This window comes from Corylus avellana, chromosome ca2 (genome assembly GCF_901000735.1).
Source record: "Corylus avellana chromosome ca2, CavTom2PMs-1.0".
Taxonomy (NCBI): domain Eukaryota; kingdom Viridiplantae; phylum Streptophyta; class Magnoliopsida; order Fagales; family Betulaceae; genus Corylus; species Corylus avellana.
The window spans coordinates 18,209,347-18,226,533 of NC_081542.1; the positions used below are offsets into that span (position 1 = coordinate 18,209,347).

Below are 17,187 nucleotides of genomic sequence, written 5' to 3' on the forward strand. Positions count from 1 at the left end.
CTGAGGCTCACAATTGTCTTCCCTGAGTACTTCGTGCATGCCGAATAAATCACGCAACATCCCGTGCATGTCTCCACCCTGATTTGCGCTTGCACCCGCATCTGAGGCCGGGCGATTAGAATTAGACCCGGTTTGAAGACCTTGTACATGCTTCTCACCGTGATAGAACCAAAGTGTGTATTCCGGCATCATTCCTTTTCCCCCTGTCAAGTGGTCGAATACGAAACCCGGCGGGTGGCGCCGGTTATTTCGACAAACCTTACACGGCCAATAGATGAATCCATCAGGAGTTCTACAGTTACTAACTGCAAACTCAACAAACAATCTACACCCATCTCTGTATTCCCTCGTACCCCTAGACTTTGTCATCCAACTCTTGTCCATTTTTATCTACGTACATGGGTTAGGAATAAATACATAAGACTTACAAATTGTATACCTACTTTCAAGCACATGCATGTATATAAACATAAACCGATACCTAAATATTTGAACCACATTAGAAATATAAACCTATACATTCTCATATAGGGTTAAATTGTTTATGTCCAAAAATATATACATATTCATGCGTATCTACATTCATCCGTACTGATGGGTGTATTTATAACCCTTATCTATTATAATTAATCTACAAAAACCAAATAAAAAAAAAAATACTTGATCCAAAATTTAAGCATTTTCTTTGGTGGGGACCCTAAACAAATTAATTATAGCTAGCTTATAACTTATAAGGTTGTTCTAGTACATCTACCGAGCTAGGTTCGTTACGAGGACCCTAAATACAATAAATATAGCTTAAATGTCGTTAGCCTTTGGCATGAATTACTAGGTGATGACATGCATATATGGGTAATACAACTCTTTTGTTTGGTGTATTTATTTATTTTTAATATGACATGTATAAAGGTTAAAAGAATTTTGAGAGTCTTGAAAATATGGTGTATGTTTTCGTAATATATATTATTGGTCCGAACGTTTCTTCGGTTATTGACACATTAGATTAATTTCTTTCATATTAATCACAATTGTAACAAAATTCCAACTAGTTTTTAGGTAATATTAATTTTGATGCGTTATATTTCAACTTGAAGAAGCTTATAAGTTCCTCAAATTAACCAAAACTTTGGACCGTTTTGTATGGTTTTTTTTTGTTTGAAAAATAATATATGTGGGATAGAATGAAGTAAGAATCGAATTGAATATATTTTGCAAGTGTTTACGTTATGTGTTTAATTATGATTAGTATAGACCGTGACAAAAAAAAAGGGCAAATTGTTGGGGTTGTTGAATCATTCTCTATGACTAAAGAAGGTGGTTCGGGCACTTCCTAACTGTCTATTGAGATGGCCAAATGGGTGGTCAGTCACCTTTAAACTGTCGTTGTGATGGTTCGGCCAATTCTTACAAAACAAGCCGTCGGTTCAATCATATACTCTATATAGTTGTTGAGAGAGTGAGACGTCCATTGCTTTCCAAAACCAAAATGTTGAAATATCCTCGGTCTTTTCAGTTTAACAATTGCTAGAAAAAATATTAATTTGTAATCTAATATATAGAAAAAGTCTTTTCATGTAATGACTATACACTAATATTACAATTTGACTTTCAAAAAAATATATATATTACAATTTGAACTATTTTATTTAAATATTTTTTTTTCTAATAAATCAATTTGTAATAACTTTCCCATATTCTAATCATTTACCACGAGCCACCCTAATTTATCTATTTTTTTTTTAATGCATATATTTAACCACAAAAGAGTTTTTTTTTTTTTTAAAAAAAAAAAAAAAAAATTTAAGTAAAAGTGAAGCTGTAAACTCATAGTCAAAACAAAGGAGGGTCTATCATAAATCTAATCTGTGGATTGGATGTGTGGGCACGTGTGGGGTTTGGACTATATATAAAATTTTTGGCAGAGAAACCCAAAAAAGAAATGGAAGAAAGACATAAAATTGGGGTTAGAATGAAGGGAAGGGCAAGTCTTTATCCACCCTTGAACTGTTGGACAATTGAGACGTGCAACCACCATTACAGCTGTAATACACCTTCAACCAGTAGGTCCATATTTCATCTACATATCTAATCTATCTCCTCCTATGAAATCCTCTAAGAAACTTCATAATCTCCTCCAAATGTGTTTTTTTTTTTTTTTTTTTTTTCTCTGGGCTGATTATAATTTGCAAGTGGGACAGTGTAAGATTCATAATTTCACGTACCAACCACACTGGTCTTGCATACAAGTACCAGGTCCTTGTGAAGTAATTATATTTAAAAAACAATTATATTTACAAAGAAAAACCTACCTAGCATAAGAAACATCATTTTGCATGCATCTATATTTTCAACGTACAATAAGTAATTAATTAATAGATATTCCTAAAAAAACAAAAATGTAACATCAATTACAAGCTCACAAATACTCAATCTCATACATTATTGAAACATCATGCGAATATATGACAAAATGAAACATACAATTCTGCAATATACAACATAATGTATATATTTTATATATTCTGCAATATATATATATATATTACCTAAAAACTATATCAAATAAAACAATATATGTAGAACAACACAATATATATATATATATATTCTGCAATAATAAAACAACACAATATAAAACAACATAAAACAACAATTTTATACTCTGCAATAATAAAACAACACAATATAAAACAACATAAAACAACAATTTTATACAACACAATATATGCATATATATATATTAATCTGCAATAATAAAAAACAATAGTATATATAAAATAAAACAAAATATATATATATATATATATACCTGCAGGTGATCGAGATGGAGGAGCAGATTCGGCCGGAGAATCGCCGGAGACGGCAACGACGCTGTGGAGGCGGTGGCCGGCGACGGGGAGTGAGCTAGCTAGAGAGCGGTACGTACGGCGCTCCGGCAGAGAGATAGAGCTGATCACGGCCGGAGCAAATGAAGAGAAAGTAGAAGAAAATGAGGAAGAGTGAGAGAGGAGATATGCAGAAGATCGAACAAAAGCAGGGCTGGCGGGAGAGAAGAGAGACGAGCTGGGTGGGGGTATGTGCGTGCAAATGTGGTAGCACCAGGGGAGGGCAAATGTGGTAGCACCAGGGGAGGGAAAATCAAAAAAAAAAAAAAAAAAAAAAAAAAAAAAAAAAATCACTACTGCAGGTGCGTGCGATGGGACGGCCAGCAGGCGCTGGCCTTCCCAACGCACTTTCCTGACGCGCCACATAGGCACGTCAGGAAATATTTATATATATATATTATCTATATTAATTAATTATATATATATATATATATATATATATGTTATAATATATTTATACACGTTATTTTAAATAGCATATATATATATATACATGTTTATATGTTTATAATATAGTATTAATTATATTAATACTAATATAATTTATGTTTTCCTCTTTTGTATTTCCATTTGAGTTCTCATGTATTTGGTTTTTGATGTACATGAATATATATATATATAGTGCAATTAATCTTACAAACAACAATTTTCATTTTAATGTGCATGGCTAAAACCTAATTGATATATAGCGTACATATATATATATATATATATGTCTGTGTGTGTGTGTTTGTCAAAACGTTAATATCATCGATCACCAATTAATATTGTTACTTTAATTATTTTAATTAATGAAATACCAAATTTGGTGTCTCACAATTAAATGAACGAGATCGAGAAAAATGCATGTTATACGTACATATATATATATATCCTTTACTATAATTTGAACCATGCATGCACGTTAAATTCATGTTATATAAATATCATTTTGCATGGTTTTGCTATATATATGATATCTCGAGTAAAATATGGCTAACCGTTGGAATTTTTTTTAAGTTTTGAATGTTCAAATGGAATGGGTTACCGTACATGCGACGCATCAGAAAAGTATATATTAAAGTACTGGTCGGTGCTTGTTTTCTAAAAATTAATTTTATTGAATGTTAATTGGAATTCGATCATACTGTACAATATTAAATTACCCTAATAATGTTGGGATCATATATATATATATGTATTTATTTATATTTACATAGTGTAATTATTGACGTGTCAATTTGACACGTCAAGAATTGTTGACGTGTCAATTTGACACGCCAGTAAATAATCAGCCAATTATTTATTAATTTTAAAATGATGTCACATTTAAATTTGGTTCAAATTTACTGACGTGCCAAAGTGACACGTCAGTAAATACTGACGTGTTGTTTTCAACACGTCAGTAAATATTGACGTGTTTTTTTTAACACGTCAGTAAATAATTTATTGACGTGCTACTTTTAACACGTCAGCATTTACTGACGTGCCAAAAAAATGTTACTGTTTGACACGTGAAGAAATGAGCTTTTTTTTGTAGTGGAGGTACGATGCTATCTATGTTGTCACAAATTCCTGTAATTGTTGCTCTAAATTACTTGTGTTTTCGTCAAATCAATCTTGTATCTTGGAATCCTTTCCTTATTTCTTTTGTCCTATGTTTCACTTTTGCAGACTGTGTTTTTCCTATATTCAAATTTTTTATCTTTTATCTTTTTCTTTGTGTTTCCTGAATCTGTTTTCAGGTAGTGGATGATGGGTAACCTTAAACATTGCTTGATTCCCTTGTAATATATATAGCATCAGAAAGTTCAATGATTGGTATTGTTATTACAGGTGATTTACCCAATTCTTTGAATTCACAATGAAATATGCACTTATAAGCACTAATTCCTTGCACCCATTTGCTCCGTTTGGTGCGCATATATGCTCTAAGCCTAAGAATCCCATTGTATTCTGCATAAACGCATTACTTTGCCCGCCCTACTCTCCTTGAAATCCCAGTCCAAGCCATCTAGATTGGTTGCGCTTTGCGCTTCCCATAACGCAAGCCCTTCGAATGCCGAACTGAAGGATCGTGGGGTGGAGGAGGTTCCGAGTGAAGACTTTGTTGAAGATGAGAATTCACAAAGTCGATGGAATGTAGAAGTGGGGTATGTGGAAATGTTGATGTTGTTGTTTTTTTTTTTTTACTGTAATTGTGTTGCTATTCAAGCTTATAGCATTCAATACCTTTTTGAGAAATGCTGCACATACTCCCATACTCTCAAAATCTAATGTTGATTTTAGTCACAAGTGAGGGAGTGTGAGAATAAGAGCGTGGGTAGCATGTCTCATACCTTTAATGGATTTCTTTGTTTGTTTAAGGCATGCTTGCTTTTCCCATTTGGGTTTAAGGGATCAGTTTAATCCTCCATTGCATTGGAAGTGCACATCCATGGCTTGAATGGAACTATTCAGAATAAGATGAAGCCTTTTAGGAATTCATGAAGTCACTACATTTTAAATGTTTTGTGTAGTGGTGATGGCTACAATGATAATGACTTTAACAATTAATAATGATGGCTTTTTGAAAAACTCTATCCAAAAAGATAATTTAAATTTCTATTCTCGTGGAACATGCAAACAGGGTTTTAATAAGTCTCACTAATCAAAATTGTAGTTAGGTGTAAGATCTCATATTCCCTAAAAAGAAAATTAATAAAAATAAAGTAAATATGGATGCTTATTGATCATTAGTAAGAGGTGACTTTTATGATAAGGAAAAAAATGAGGAAGCCATATAGAGAAGTATGTGCTTTAGTAATGTGTATTACCCCCCCTGTTCTGGTCACAAAATAAATGAAATAAAGCAAAAAATGGATTTTTGTTGCAACAACTGATGTTATTTGGCATTTACAACAGATTGGAAACTATTTTCAATGCGTGACTTACCAAAGGAAAATATGCTATTTGTTCCCAGCTAATTAATTGATACTTACTTATGTAAGAATAATTGGCTATGATTTAAGTAGGCTGTAGTTTAAACTTGTGGTAGTTATTACCTATGCTATTCTTTGCTGACAAACTTGAAGCTTGAATTTTATTGTTGACTATGATCTACGTTAATTTCATCATTATTGATAATCATGAATTAATTTCAATGTTTGCAGACTTCTGTGGCATTCACTAGCCTTATTACTGCAGCTGTCCCAACACTATATGCAAGTAGTCTAACTTTATGATTAAGTGCGGAATTTATTATTATTATTATTATTATTATTATTATTATTATTATTACTATTATTTTTTGGTGTCCTACTCCCAGCACCACACGTCAGGCTTAATTCATCTCACTTAAGTCTATTACAACATTATGACTACTTGTTCTTTTGCATTATGCCTAAAATATGGATAAACCAGTGATTTATTAGTTGCAGCAATTTCTGTAAGTTCTTTTGGAAAGTGTGTTTTTTTTTTTCTTTTATGAGCAATTGTTTCATTTCTCATGCCGTTTTAGCTAATAGCTAAAGGTTGATCCACTCCCACTCCCAAAGCCCCCCTAAAATTTTGTTACTGCTAATTGATTTAATAGCCACTAACAACTCTATGTTCGTTTGGCAAAACTCTTTAGAGGGTGGTTTTTTGCTTTTTGGTTATGAGGTGACATAAAGGTAATAGTTTTTTATGGTTTGAGTTGTATGTTGATGCTTACCTAGCTTAACAAACGTTGCCAAACGAGCCCAGAGTCTACCTTTTTCTGTTTCCTGACTAAACATTTCTAAACGCATGCAATATATGGAAACATGCTGCCAATTAGTCTGATATGGAAGATAAATAAGGTCAAATAAAAAATTGTTATATTAGGCAAAGCTTGCTTGGAGCCTACCTTCAAATATTTTTCTCCCTTATATGTTTACCTAAGGAGAGGTATGACAAACTAGTTTGAGTGATTGGTGCACTTGCTGTGGGATTGGTTATATTGCTGATGTTAAAGTTAGGTTGATGCTCTCTGCATAACACTAAACTGTGGTTTCTTCCTCAAAGACTTTACAATCCAAATTTGTTCTTGTTAGATAAATGTTTTGATTATCTCTGCTGGTTAGTGTATGCGTGCATAAATTTTAGGGCCAAAACCAAGATCTATAAGTTCGAGCACTAAATTTCAGGGTTGAAATAGTATGGTTTTGGTGATTGATATCCAGATATACTACTGCCTGAGGAAAATAACGGAAAAGTTGGTTTGGGTAGGATAATGCGATGTCTAGCTTTTGTAGATATATATATGCTGGCTATGTGTGTTAAGCTTTAATCTCTTGACTTTCTCTGGCCTGGCATAAAAATGATGGTTTTCTTTTAAGATATGAGAATTCTAGGTGGTCTCAAAATTTTCTTTGTAGCCAATACCTCATGTTTCTATTTTCTGCATACTTGATCAAAAACTTAAACGATGTTATCATATCCTCAATTTGCAATATACATTTCCTGTGTTGTTGTCACAGCCAACACCTATCCAATTACAGCAATCATCACTAACCCAAGAAGAAAGACGACCCGGTGGATCTGTAAGATTGTCTTTAAAGCAAAGAAGTGCTTCCATTTTCACCTCTAAGCATCTTAAATTTGGGCTCTTGGTACATGAAATGGGTTTAATAAGTTGAAGGTAAGATGCAGTTCCAAACAGAGAGAAGAAGAAAATGGGAAACCCTGTGAGCATAAGAGTGAGAATTCATATTCTAGGAAAGGTTTTGAGGGGTTATGCATAATGATGAGGGGAGTGTTATCTAGGTTAGATGAGTTTGACAAGAGTCACAAATCTGTATCTAGGGTTAGGAAGGTTAATACCATTCACCCGTTGAGGGGGAGTAGTGGTGGACTCACCTAGAGTAAGGTGGTCCAGAACATGCCTTGGATTGGTTGTCTTGCATATTTCTTCATATCCTAGAGTATGTATCATTCATTGCATTGCATTTTGTTTCTAATTTCTGTTCTGCATATATATGCATTGCATTAATTTTGTGCATTTTATTTTGAAAAAATTCAAAAAGACAAATATTCTTTTTAAGGTTGTCTGCTTATTGTTGTCATATACACCTTGATAGTCCATAAATTTCTCATGTATACTTCATGGATCCAATTCCTTATAACTCAAAATGTGCTTACTATACATGAGATGAATATGTATTAATGGACTGATTTTTTTTTGTGCCTAAGCATAAGCTTCTATGGTACATTTTACCTATGCTTGAACTCTTGTGCACATTTAAGCTTATATTAAGTATGAATTTGACCTTAAGGGTGAGTTATGTTAGGCAACCATATGAGGATGATTGACTAGTTGTGTCTATTAAATTGACCAAATGCTAGTTGAACCTAGGACCTAGAAATTCCAACATTCCACTAATTTCTTTTTAAGCACTAAATGATTAAAGACAATTCTCAAAGTGAAAAATAGTGAAACAATAAAACAAAATAACATATTCCAAAAGAAATTCTATTTCATTGTGCCTTATTTGTGCTAAACTTGTCCCTATATAAATAGTCGTGACCATATTCATTGTGGAAAGAGACAGTCACTACCGGACAATTTTTGAGTATGTGCTATTACTACATGAGAAGTGTATTGGATGAGGGTGACACGACCCTAGCAAGGTTTGACTTTTGTTTAGATATACATGTCAATCTTCCCATGAGATAATTTAAGTTTTTTTTCTTGCTAGCCTATCCCCTCACCTTATAAGTTCTTAAACTTACTTGATGGTTAGCTTTCACACACAACACACAACTATGGGTCAAGTGGAAGATGTTGCTTTGCTTTGTTGAAGAAACTTTTGTTTCATATCTTTTTATCCTCATGTATATTTTGGACATTTTGAGAAATAACCAGATAATCATTTCTTCATACATGAGTCTTTTATGTTATCATGTGTGTATTTGACATAACAAGTCTTACATTGAGGGGGAGAATTTTTTTCATGATCTTGCATTTCACTCATTATGCATTCGTAGCTTTGATCATGTTTATGTTTCTGTGACTTTCCTTGGGCATACTGGTGTTTTACTGCCCTTGATGAGAATAGATAGAACATCATAGATGATTTTGATTTTGATTTTGATATACTTGTTGCATCTATGAATGATATTTGTTTTGTGTTCTAATAGATTTGGTGAGCTATTCATGATTATATTCTATTCAAATCTGTTATATTATTGATCATTATTTATTTCTGTTCCACATATGCCTCTATGTGTTTTGTGAAATGTTTAAGGAAAATTGAAGACCTTTTGTCATTCTGTGATAAAAAAGAGAGAGTAATGATGGGAGATGATGGGATGTCTGCATGTTGGTTTTTGTCACCAAATTGCCAAAGAGGGAGTTTGTTAGTATTTTTGTTGACATTTATCTCTAGGATTTGGTTAACTTTTTCAATGCGTAGGTATATTGTAATCTGGAATGTGCAGGATTCTAGTGTTACAGGATAACTCGAGATATTTTGCTTGATAGTAGATATGATGCGGCTAGGCTATCGGTTGCCTCTGTATAATGCTTATATACATACTTATTTGTCTGTATTTGTTGTGTGCATATGCCAAGAGACAATTGACATGCATTTGATGATTACAAACACTGAAAAAAAAAAAAAAAAAAAAATCAATTTGATGATAACATTGAGTTATTTAAACTTCATCGGGTGGAGCTAATAACAGAAACGAATTAGGCAATTAGGCAATTAGCATGACTATATATATCGAGTAATCTAAAATTAAAATGCTAGCGTTATCCTGTAACTATTAAAATCATAAATATCTCTCACAAATCTCTATCAAAATGTTAAAAAACAAAAAAGTCCATGAATTCACCATTTCTTCCATAGAGTAAAATTATTTGGAAGGCTGAAAAAGAAGGAAATCAATGATTTTTTACGACTGAAGCATGAAAGCCCATGCATTCAATTCGCAGATTCTATTTTGTTTTATAGCACATCATTGCTTGAATGACAATATTAGCTTCAGTAATGTAATATTAAGAATGATGGTTAAAATTGTAAATTTAGGACTTGTCTTGTCTTTAGCCAACCGTTCGCTCACAACACCATTAAATAGAGAATGAAAATATAATAGTAAGTAATGAGAAATGGATTTTGGAAAATATAATAGTAAGGGAATGGGCTATAGGATATCTGCTGCTAGTGCTCTTAGAGTGGGCACATTTACCTATTTCTCTCAGCTTATTACCTACTCCCAAGTGAATATATAAATTTCGCAATTGACAGAAAATGGGAATGAGTGAATGTAATGTAATGCTTTTATTTCATGGGTGACACCCAATCCCACCAATGAAACAAGCGGCATATCTATTTGCCAAAGCAATTGAATTATGAGTTGTGCGATATACCAACCCTCCGTCCCATTTCTGTTTTACTTGGTTGACGTGGCAATGCCTAAGGATGGAATGAGGGTGTAGTATGTAGCATTACTCTTGAATTATTATTCAATTTTTTTAGTTATAAGAACTAATATTTAAGTAAATGAAGAGAAGATTTCATTGAAATTCAAAACAAGGGAAGAAAAGAAAAAATATATTGCAATCAAAATTTCTTGTGAGTGTTGGTATCATGTGGATACCCCTCGTTAATTACATTACATTGACTATTTTTTTTTTTTTTTTTTTAGGTACTTTGGAAAATGTAAATTCATGTACTCTTTGATTTAGAAAATTTATCACATTATGCTTGATTTTTATAAAATGTTTGCAAAATTTTATGCATCGAAAGCAAAGACAGAAAATGAGAAGTTTAGCAAACCAAGCCATTGATTTTCTAATAATTGTACTATTTCGATTTCTTTATTACTTCCGTTTTCTTGGCAACTAAACATAGCATAGGTGCTTGCAGTTATATGCCATGATTTTGAAATTAATTGTGCTATTTTGATTTCCTGCCCTTCATTTTTTCTACTTGGATTGAAGTAATTTAAGAATAGCATGGTTAGGTTCATACTATTGATCTCAATTTATTCAGTCATTTTGTGGTGACTTTGCTTATTCTATGGAATTATCAGAAGTTGTTTTTTTGGTGATCAACTGTATTGTACATGGAAATGCTTTTGCATTCAAAATCAAGTGAGAATGGGACTTGACTATGTGAATATACTGCTTGATTTTGTAATAAAACAGGATTACTACTTATTAAAAAAAATATAGTGCTTGATTTTGCTCCATCTGCAATTAGTGTTTGTTTGAAGTGAAAACAACGTAATCTCTAATGCCTGTCAGCATTTTCAATTTTGATGATTTGGATTTTCTCTTCATCATTTGACAGATGCGGAGATAGCTGATGGGAATCAAAGCATGCATTCTTTAAAGCCTGCTGGTGGCATAGGGAAGAAGTTCAAAAGGAAATTCAAGATGGGTAAAGGCAAGCGCCCGCCGTGGTAAGGGCATCAGGAGGAAGAACCATATTTGATTCCATAACAGATACTGGTAATTGATATTTCTCCTACCGTACTAATGGTATCAAGTGGCCTGTGGGCAATCTTGGTAGTTCTAAGATAGGTATATTTTGTATTCTGTTTTTGTGTCCTATGGATTAAGTTTGGAAGGTTGTTGAGTGACACGAATGTAGACTATCCTTTTTCTTTTATCACAACTTATAAATATGGATGGATGGCTTTTTTGAGTTTTTCCCCACGCACACAGAAAATTTTTGTGGATTGAAGGATATATCAAATTAGTGTAAAAACAGAAAATTATTCAACTGACTGTTTTACCAAACAGTCACCATTTATTGTGAAGACTCCAAACTTTTCTGAAAGGAAGGCTAAATTCCACTACCTTTATGGTATTCAAATTGTCCATTTTTTAACTTTATATACGTTTTAAACACTTTACAACAATCATCTGCTAATTTGGTATTTTCCTAAAGGCTGAGAAGTGACCTCTGTTTTCTTATGGGTTGATTAATTATGGCTTTGTGATTTTAAATATGTGAACATCATCCTCAAAAGTTGACTTTATTAGAAATGGGTCTTGGGCCTAACTCAACCCAAAAGCTAGCTCAAGAGTTAAGGTTTCCTCTCACATTATAAATGGCCAATCTTCTTAATACTCAAGCAATGTGGGACTTTCAACACGTCCCCTCACGTGTGGCGGGAGGACATCCAAGCCAACATGTGCGACAATAGGTGACGGTGGGCCACAGCCAATTGGGCTAAACATGTGTGGCGGGAGGACATCCAAGCCAACACGTGCAACAATGGGAGAGACGGTGGGCCACAACCAATTGAACCTGGCTTTGATATCATATTAGAAATGGGTCTTGGGCCTAACTCAACCCAAAAGTTAACTCAAGAGTTGAGGTTTCCCCTCACATTATAAATTGTCAATCTCCTTAATATCCAAGCAATGTGCGACTTCCAATAGACTTTGATGGATGTTATTATGGGTCATCAAGGGCGGGGACCAAGGCATTCTAGGAGGTGATGGAGTCCCCCCAATGCTTGCTGGTACAAAGAGAAAGAATCCAGGAAGATTCCATTCTTTTTTCATTGTAATTTAATTTTGTAGCACACTTTTTTAAAGTTTCTTTGGTATTTGCTTAATTTAGGTGGAAAACGCACACTAAAGCTTCCCCCAGAACTCGCATACGGCATGAGAGGGGCTGGGTGCAAAGGAGGTAAGCAGTCATCTTCTATAAAAGAAAATTTCGTCATGCGTAAATTTCCTTTGTACATGTAAAAGTAGCTTAATCCTAATGTTCTGTATATAAATAATAAGATTTAACAAATAACAATGGCAGTATCTTAAGTTTTTTTCAGCATATTTTGTTTGTTGCAGGTTCTTGTATTATTCCTCCAGATTCGGTTCTTCTGTTTGATGTAGAATTCATTGGCAAGGTATGAGAAGTAGTTGCCACAAAGAAAGTGTCTACATCAATCAGTTTTTGGTTTTCTCCAACTTTTTATTTGTAAAGTTGAAGAGAAGAATCAAGAAAGCACAAATGTTTCATCTCTGAAGAGCATTCATGCTTCCACTGTTGCACACATTTGTCAATTAGAGACCCAAAAGACAGACCTTATATCATTATTAAGTAAATACATTGTGAAAGTGAGTTGAAGGTTGAGTGCAAATAATTTTTTGGGATTATGCTTACGAGCAAAAGCTCGAGTTTTACCTAACTCGTGTAGAAGGAATGCTTTGCACAGTGTCATAAAAATCAAGTTTTACCGAACTTGTATGAAATGAGTGCTTTTCTCATCATTAGAACATTAGACGCCTCGTTTACTAAATATTGGGTCTTGAAAGCGCTATTAATGGTTGAAGTGACAATGATGGAAGGTGTTTGATAAAAATGATGACTTGCAATAGTAACGATAATGATAGTAGTAATGTGAATAGTGATGCTAATGATGGTAATTCAATTGCATTGGATTTAGGGACAGAATTGGAATTTATCATCGGAAGACCAAAGCATAAATGAAGGGTAAAGCTTAATTTTAATAGGGCTAAGTCTAATTTTTCTGTCTGAAAAATTGAAAAAAAAAAAAAAAACCATTAACACATTTTTCAAAATAAATTATAAAATAATATTCAAAACTTAAAACACTTCTTAAAAAATAAAACACAACATATATTTTGTAAAAAAGAAAACTTAAATATTTTAAAGGAAATAGTTTTATTTTTCATTTTTCTTTTATTTTATAAAAATAAATTTTTTTTTTCATTTTTCAATTTTACAAAATATTATTCCAAAATTTTATCAAACAAAATTTAAACTTTTCTTAAATATGACCTCCACCAAATAAATTATCAACTTTTACATTTTCAAACTTAAAACGCAAAACACTTCTCAAAATTTTACCAAACGAACTCTAAGATCTTTCGGCCCAAGTTGGAACCCGATTATTGTTTTAAAAAATGACTATAAAGGAGAGAGTCATTATTATATCTTGTGGTGTTTTAAATTTTAGTTCGAGTTCTTGTAGTATTTGTAGTGACAAATTGTAAAAAGAAAAAGGTAAATAAGAAAAAAAAAAAAAAAAAGAAAAAAAGAAAAAGAAAAAGAAAACAATAAAAGTGGGACAGGAAAATCCTTATCCAAGATGGGAGGACAAGATCCGAATCAGCCAAACAGACCCGAATATAGGCGAATCCAGAAATCATAGCCCTCTTTTATTTGTTTAAAACCCTAGCGACCCCGGAAGACAAAGCGAAAGACTAGCGAAGGCGGTGGTTGAAGAAGAAGAAGAAGAAGCGATGGCGAAGTCAATGAGGTCGAAGAAATTGAAGAGGCTTCGAGCGATTCGGAGAGAGATGGTGGAGCCCTACTACGACAACAAAGATGTTGCTAAGCTCGCTGCTCAGGAGGCTGCCCTCGCTGCCCCTAAGCTCCCTGCCCGTCCCACTTCTACCAATACCGATATCACTACAACTTCAAACGCTATGGGTAACCTCTCTCTCTCTCTCTGCTTATTATCCAGTTTCTGGAGTTCAATGATTTGCCTGGTATTCAATATTTCCCTATTGTTGATGGTGTTGTGAGTAGTAGTTTATAGTTTTACAAAATTATGTGCACTTGCATTTGGGGTTTTTCATGCTAGTTTGTGATTTTGTGTGTAGCCCATTTTGGCTTATGATGTAGAACCCATTACCCACCAACACATCAACGCCAGTATTCATGTCCTGCCATAATGATATGTTTCAATTCTTATACAATGACCGGATGATACCCCTTATGATTCCTCAGTATACGCAGGAATGGCAAAAGGGGGAGAAAAAAAAAATGGAAGCTTTGTACTGAATGAATTGTGCTACGCTAGTTTCTTATGTTGGATTCCTCGAGTCTACCATCTATTTTTGTTCTGACCAAGTTCTCTCTGTGAAACCGTTTTAGTTATTTCTTAAGGAGGAAACAGATACTTGTATTTCTTAGCAACAAACTTATTGAGGCTCTTATCACACCCAAACTTGTTTTGATTTACAAGTATATATATAGACCCCATCTGCAGCTCGAATTCTCACCTCTGTTTTTTTACGCAAAAGATAAAAACTGCACTCCAACTGAGCACTACTTTTCAAACTCAGTAATATTAGGAAATAATTGGCTTTGTTTGTTAATGTGTTTTGGGGGCACTTTTTGTTTTTGGTTTCACATAAAGGTGAAAACTGCTTCTTCTTTTTTTGGTGTTTTGAGGACTAATTTGCCAGCCAATGGATAGATGTTTGTGTTGGATGGCGTAGATGACAACCAGGGAGTCTCCGTCAATGATGATGTTGTTCTTTATCCCCAATTTTGTTGCTTTCTAGATGGCTAAAAGCCGAAGGGCGGCTTTGGCTTCTCCCATGTTGGGGTTAGAGTGGGCTTTCTCTCAGCTTATTATGGGGCATTATCTGCTCTCAAGTGAATATGTAAATTTCGCAATTGACAGAAAATGAGAATGAGTGACACCCTTTCCCATCCATGTAACAAGCGGTGTATCTATTTGGCAAAGCGATTGAATTATGAGTAATGCGATATACTACACCTCCATCCCATTTCTCTTTTACTTGGCTGACGTGGCAGTGCCCATTAGCATTTGATTTTTTTTTTTTTAATAAAGGTGATGTGGACAATGCCACATCAACCCTGGAGGATGGGATTTATACTTCAATTTTTTTAGTTATAAGAATGAAATATTAAATCCATGAAGAGAACATTTCATTGAAATTCAAAACAAGGAAAAAAAAAAAAAAGAAGAAAAAATAAATCGCAATCAAAATTTTCTTGAGTGTTGCTATCATGAGGATACCCATCATTACGTTACATTGACTCATTTTGTTTTTTGAGGTACTTTGGAAAATGTAAGTTCACGTACTCTTTAGATTTAGAAAATTTATCACATTATGCTTGATTTTTATAAAATGTTTGCAAAATTTTATGCATCGCAAGCAAAATACAGAAAATGAGAAGTTTAACAAAAAGCCATTGATTTTCTAATAATTGTACTATTTTGATTTCTTACTTCCTTTTTCTTGGGAACTAAACATAGCATAGGTGCTTACAGTTTTGAAATTAATTGTGCTATTTTGATTTCCTGCCCTTAATTTTTTCTACTTGGATTGAAGTAATTTACGAATAGCATGGTTAGGTTCATACTATTGATCTCAATTTATTCAGTCATTTTATGGTGACTTTACTTATTCTATGGAATTATCACAAGTTGATTTTTTGGTGATCAATTGTATTGTACGTGCAAATGATTTTGCATTCAAAATCTAGTAAGAATGGAACTTGACTATGTGAATATACTGCCCGATTTTGCTCCATCTGCAATTAAGTTTTGTTCATCTCTAATGCCTGTCAGCATTTTCAATTTTGATGATTTGGATTTTCTCTCCATCATTTGACAGATGTGGAGATAGCTGATGGGAATCAAAGCATGCATTCTTTAAAGCCTGCTGGTGGAATAGGGAAGAAGTTCAAAAGGAAATTCAAGATGGGTAAAGGCAAGCGCCGTGGTAAGGGCATTAGGAGGAAGCACCATATTTGATTCCATAACAGATACTGGTAATTGATATTTCTCCTACTATACTAATGGTATCAAGTGGCCTGTGGGCAATCTTGGTAGTTCTAAGATAGGTATATTTTGTATTCTGATTTTGTTGAGTGACATGAATGTAGACTATCCTTTTTCTTTTATCACAACTTATAAATATGGATGAATGGCTTTTTTCCCCTCGCACACAGAAAATTTTAGTGGATTGAAGGACATGTGTACCTATATTCAACTGACTGTTTTACCAAACAGTGTTGGAACAAGTACAAAGTTCTGTAAAAACTTAGGGAAGCCACAGTTTTTACGGAGGAAGCTAAATTATGAAGTCCAAGTTAGTGTTTTAACTGAAAACAAGATGCCACAACAGTCTCATTTATAAACAATGTTAAGCATGCGACTTTTGTTTTGAATGAGAATGATTTAAGTAGAGATGCACATGCTGATGCAGTTTTATTGGCAATAGCTGCATCTGGATTATGCATTTATCAATTATAGGTAACTGTATCTGCATCACGTGGTTACTAATCATTATGTGTGGTTATTGCGGTTATTGAATGCTATTATTAATAGCTATTCGCATATCAAGTTATGGGCATTTTGGGCCTTCTTTGGATCTCTATTATGGCATATTTTATATGCGTTTGAAAATGTTTTTAACCCTGTTTTAGTGTTTTTTTTAAGCCATAATGTTTTAGATGAAATTCATATCTTGATTCCACATTTCAGCTTAAAAATAAAAGAAAATACAAATACCCCATGATGTGTTCATCCACAAAATACAAACATACAAATTACAAAGGGCTATTGTTCA

General features: G+C 33.5%; 2 protein-coding genes and 1 long non-coding RNA gene across 3 annotated transcripts in view; 2 read left to right on the forward strand and 1 right to left on the reverse strand.

Annotated features, from left to right (window-relative positions):
* Positions 1 to 335, reverse strand: part of LOC132169201 (uncharacterized) — a 6,436-nt gene extending 6,101 nt beyond the window's left edge. Inside the window, exon 1 of the mRNA XM_059580270.1 lies at positions 259 to 335. Within this exon, the coding sequence (XP_059436253.1) occupies positions 259 to 335 (77 nt within the window). The remainder of the gene's footprint in view (positions 1 to 258) is intronic.
* An 11,964-nt stretch (positions 336 to 12,299) lies between these two features.
* On the forward strand, positions 12,300 to 12,835 carry LOC132168799 (uncharacterized). Its single transcript, XR_009438930.1, has 3 exons — positions 12,300 to 12,347; positions 12,449 to 12,517; positions 12,679 to 12,835. It is a non-coding gene; the product is annotated as an uncharacterized LOC132168799 (long non-coding RNA).
* Positions 12,836 to 14,019: 1,184 nt separating this feature from the next.
* LOC132171592 (uncharacterized) lies at positions 14,020 to 16,562 on the forward strand. Its single transcript, XM_059582956.1, has 2 exons — positions 14,020 to 14,287; positions 16,231 to 16,562. Exons 1-2 carry the CDS (start codon positions 14,098 to 14,100, stop codon positions 16,368 to 16,370), a joined length of 330 nt encoding a protein of 109 aa, XP_059438939.1. The 5' UTR covers positions 14,020 to 14,097; the 3' UTR covers positions 16,371 to 16,562.
* The last annotated feature ends 625 nt before the right edge of the window (positions 16,563 to 17,187 follow it).

Coding starts and splice junctions, on each gene's coding strand:
- LOC132171592 (XM_059582956.1), top strand. CDS start 14,098: ATGGCGAAGTCAATGAGGTCGAAGAAATTGAAGAGGCTTCGAGCGATT. Junction 14,288..16,230: donor TACAACTTCAAACGCTATGG/GTAACCTCTCTC, acceptor ATCATTTGACAG/ATGTGGAGATAGCTGATGGG.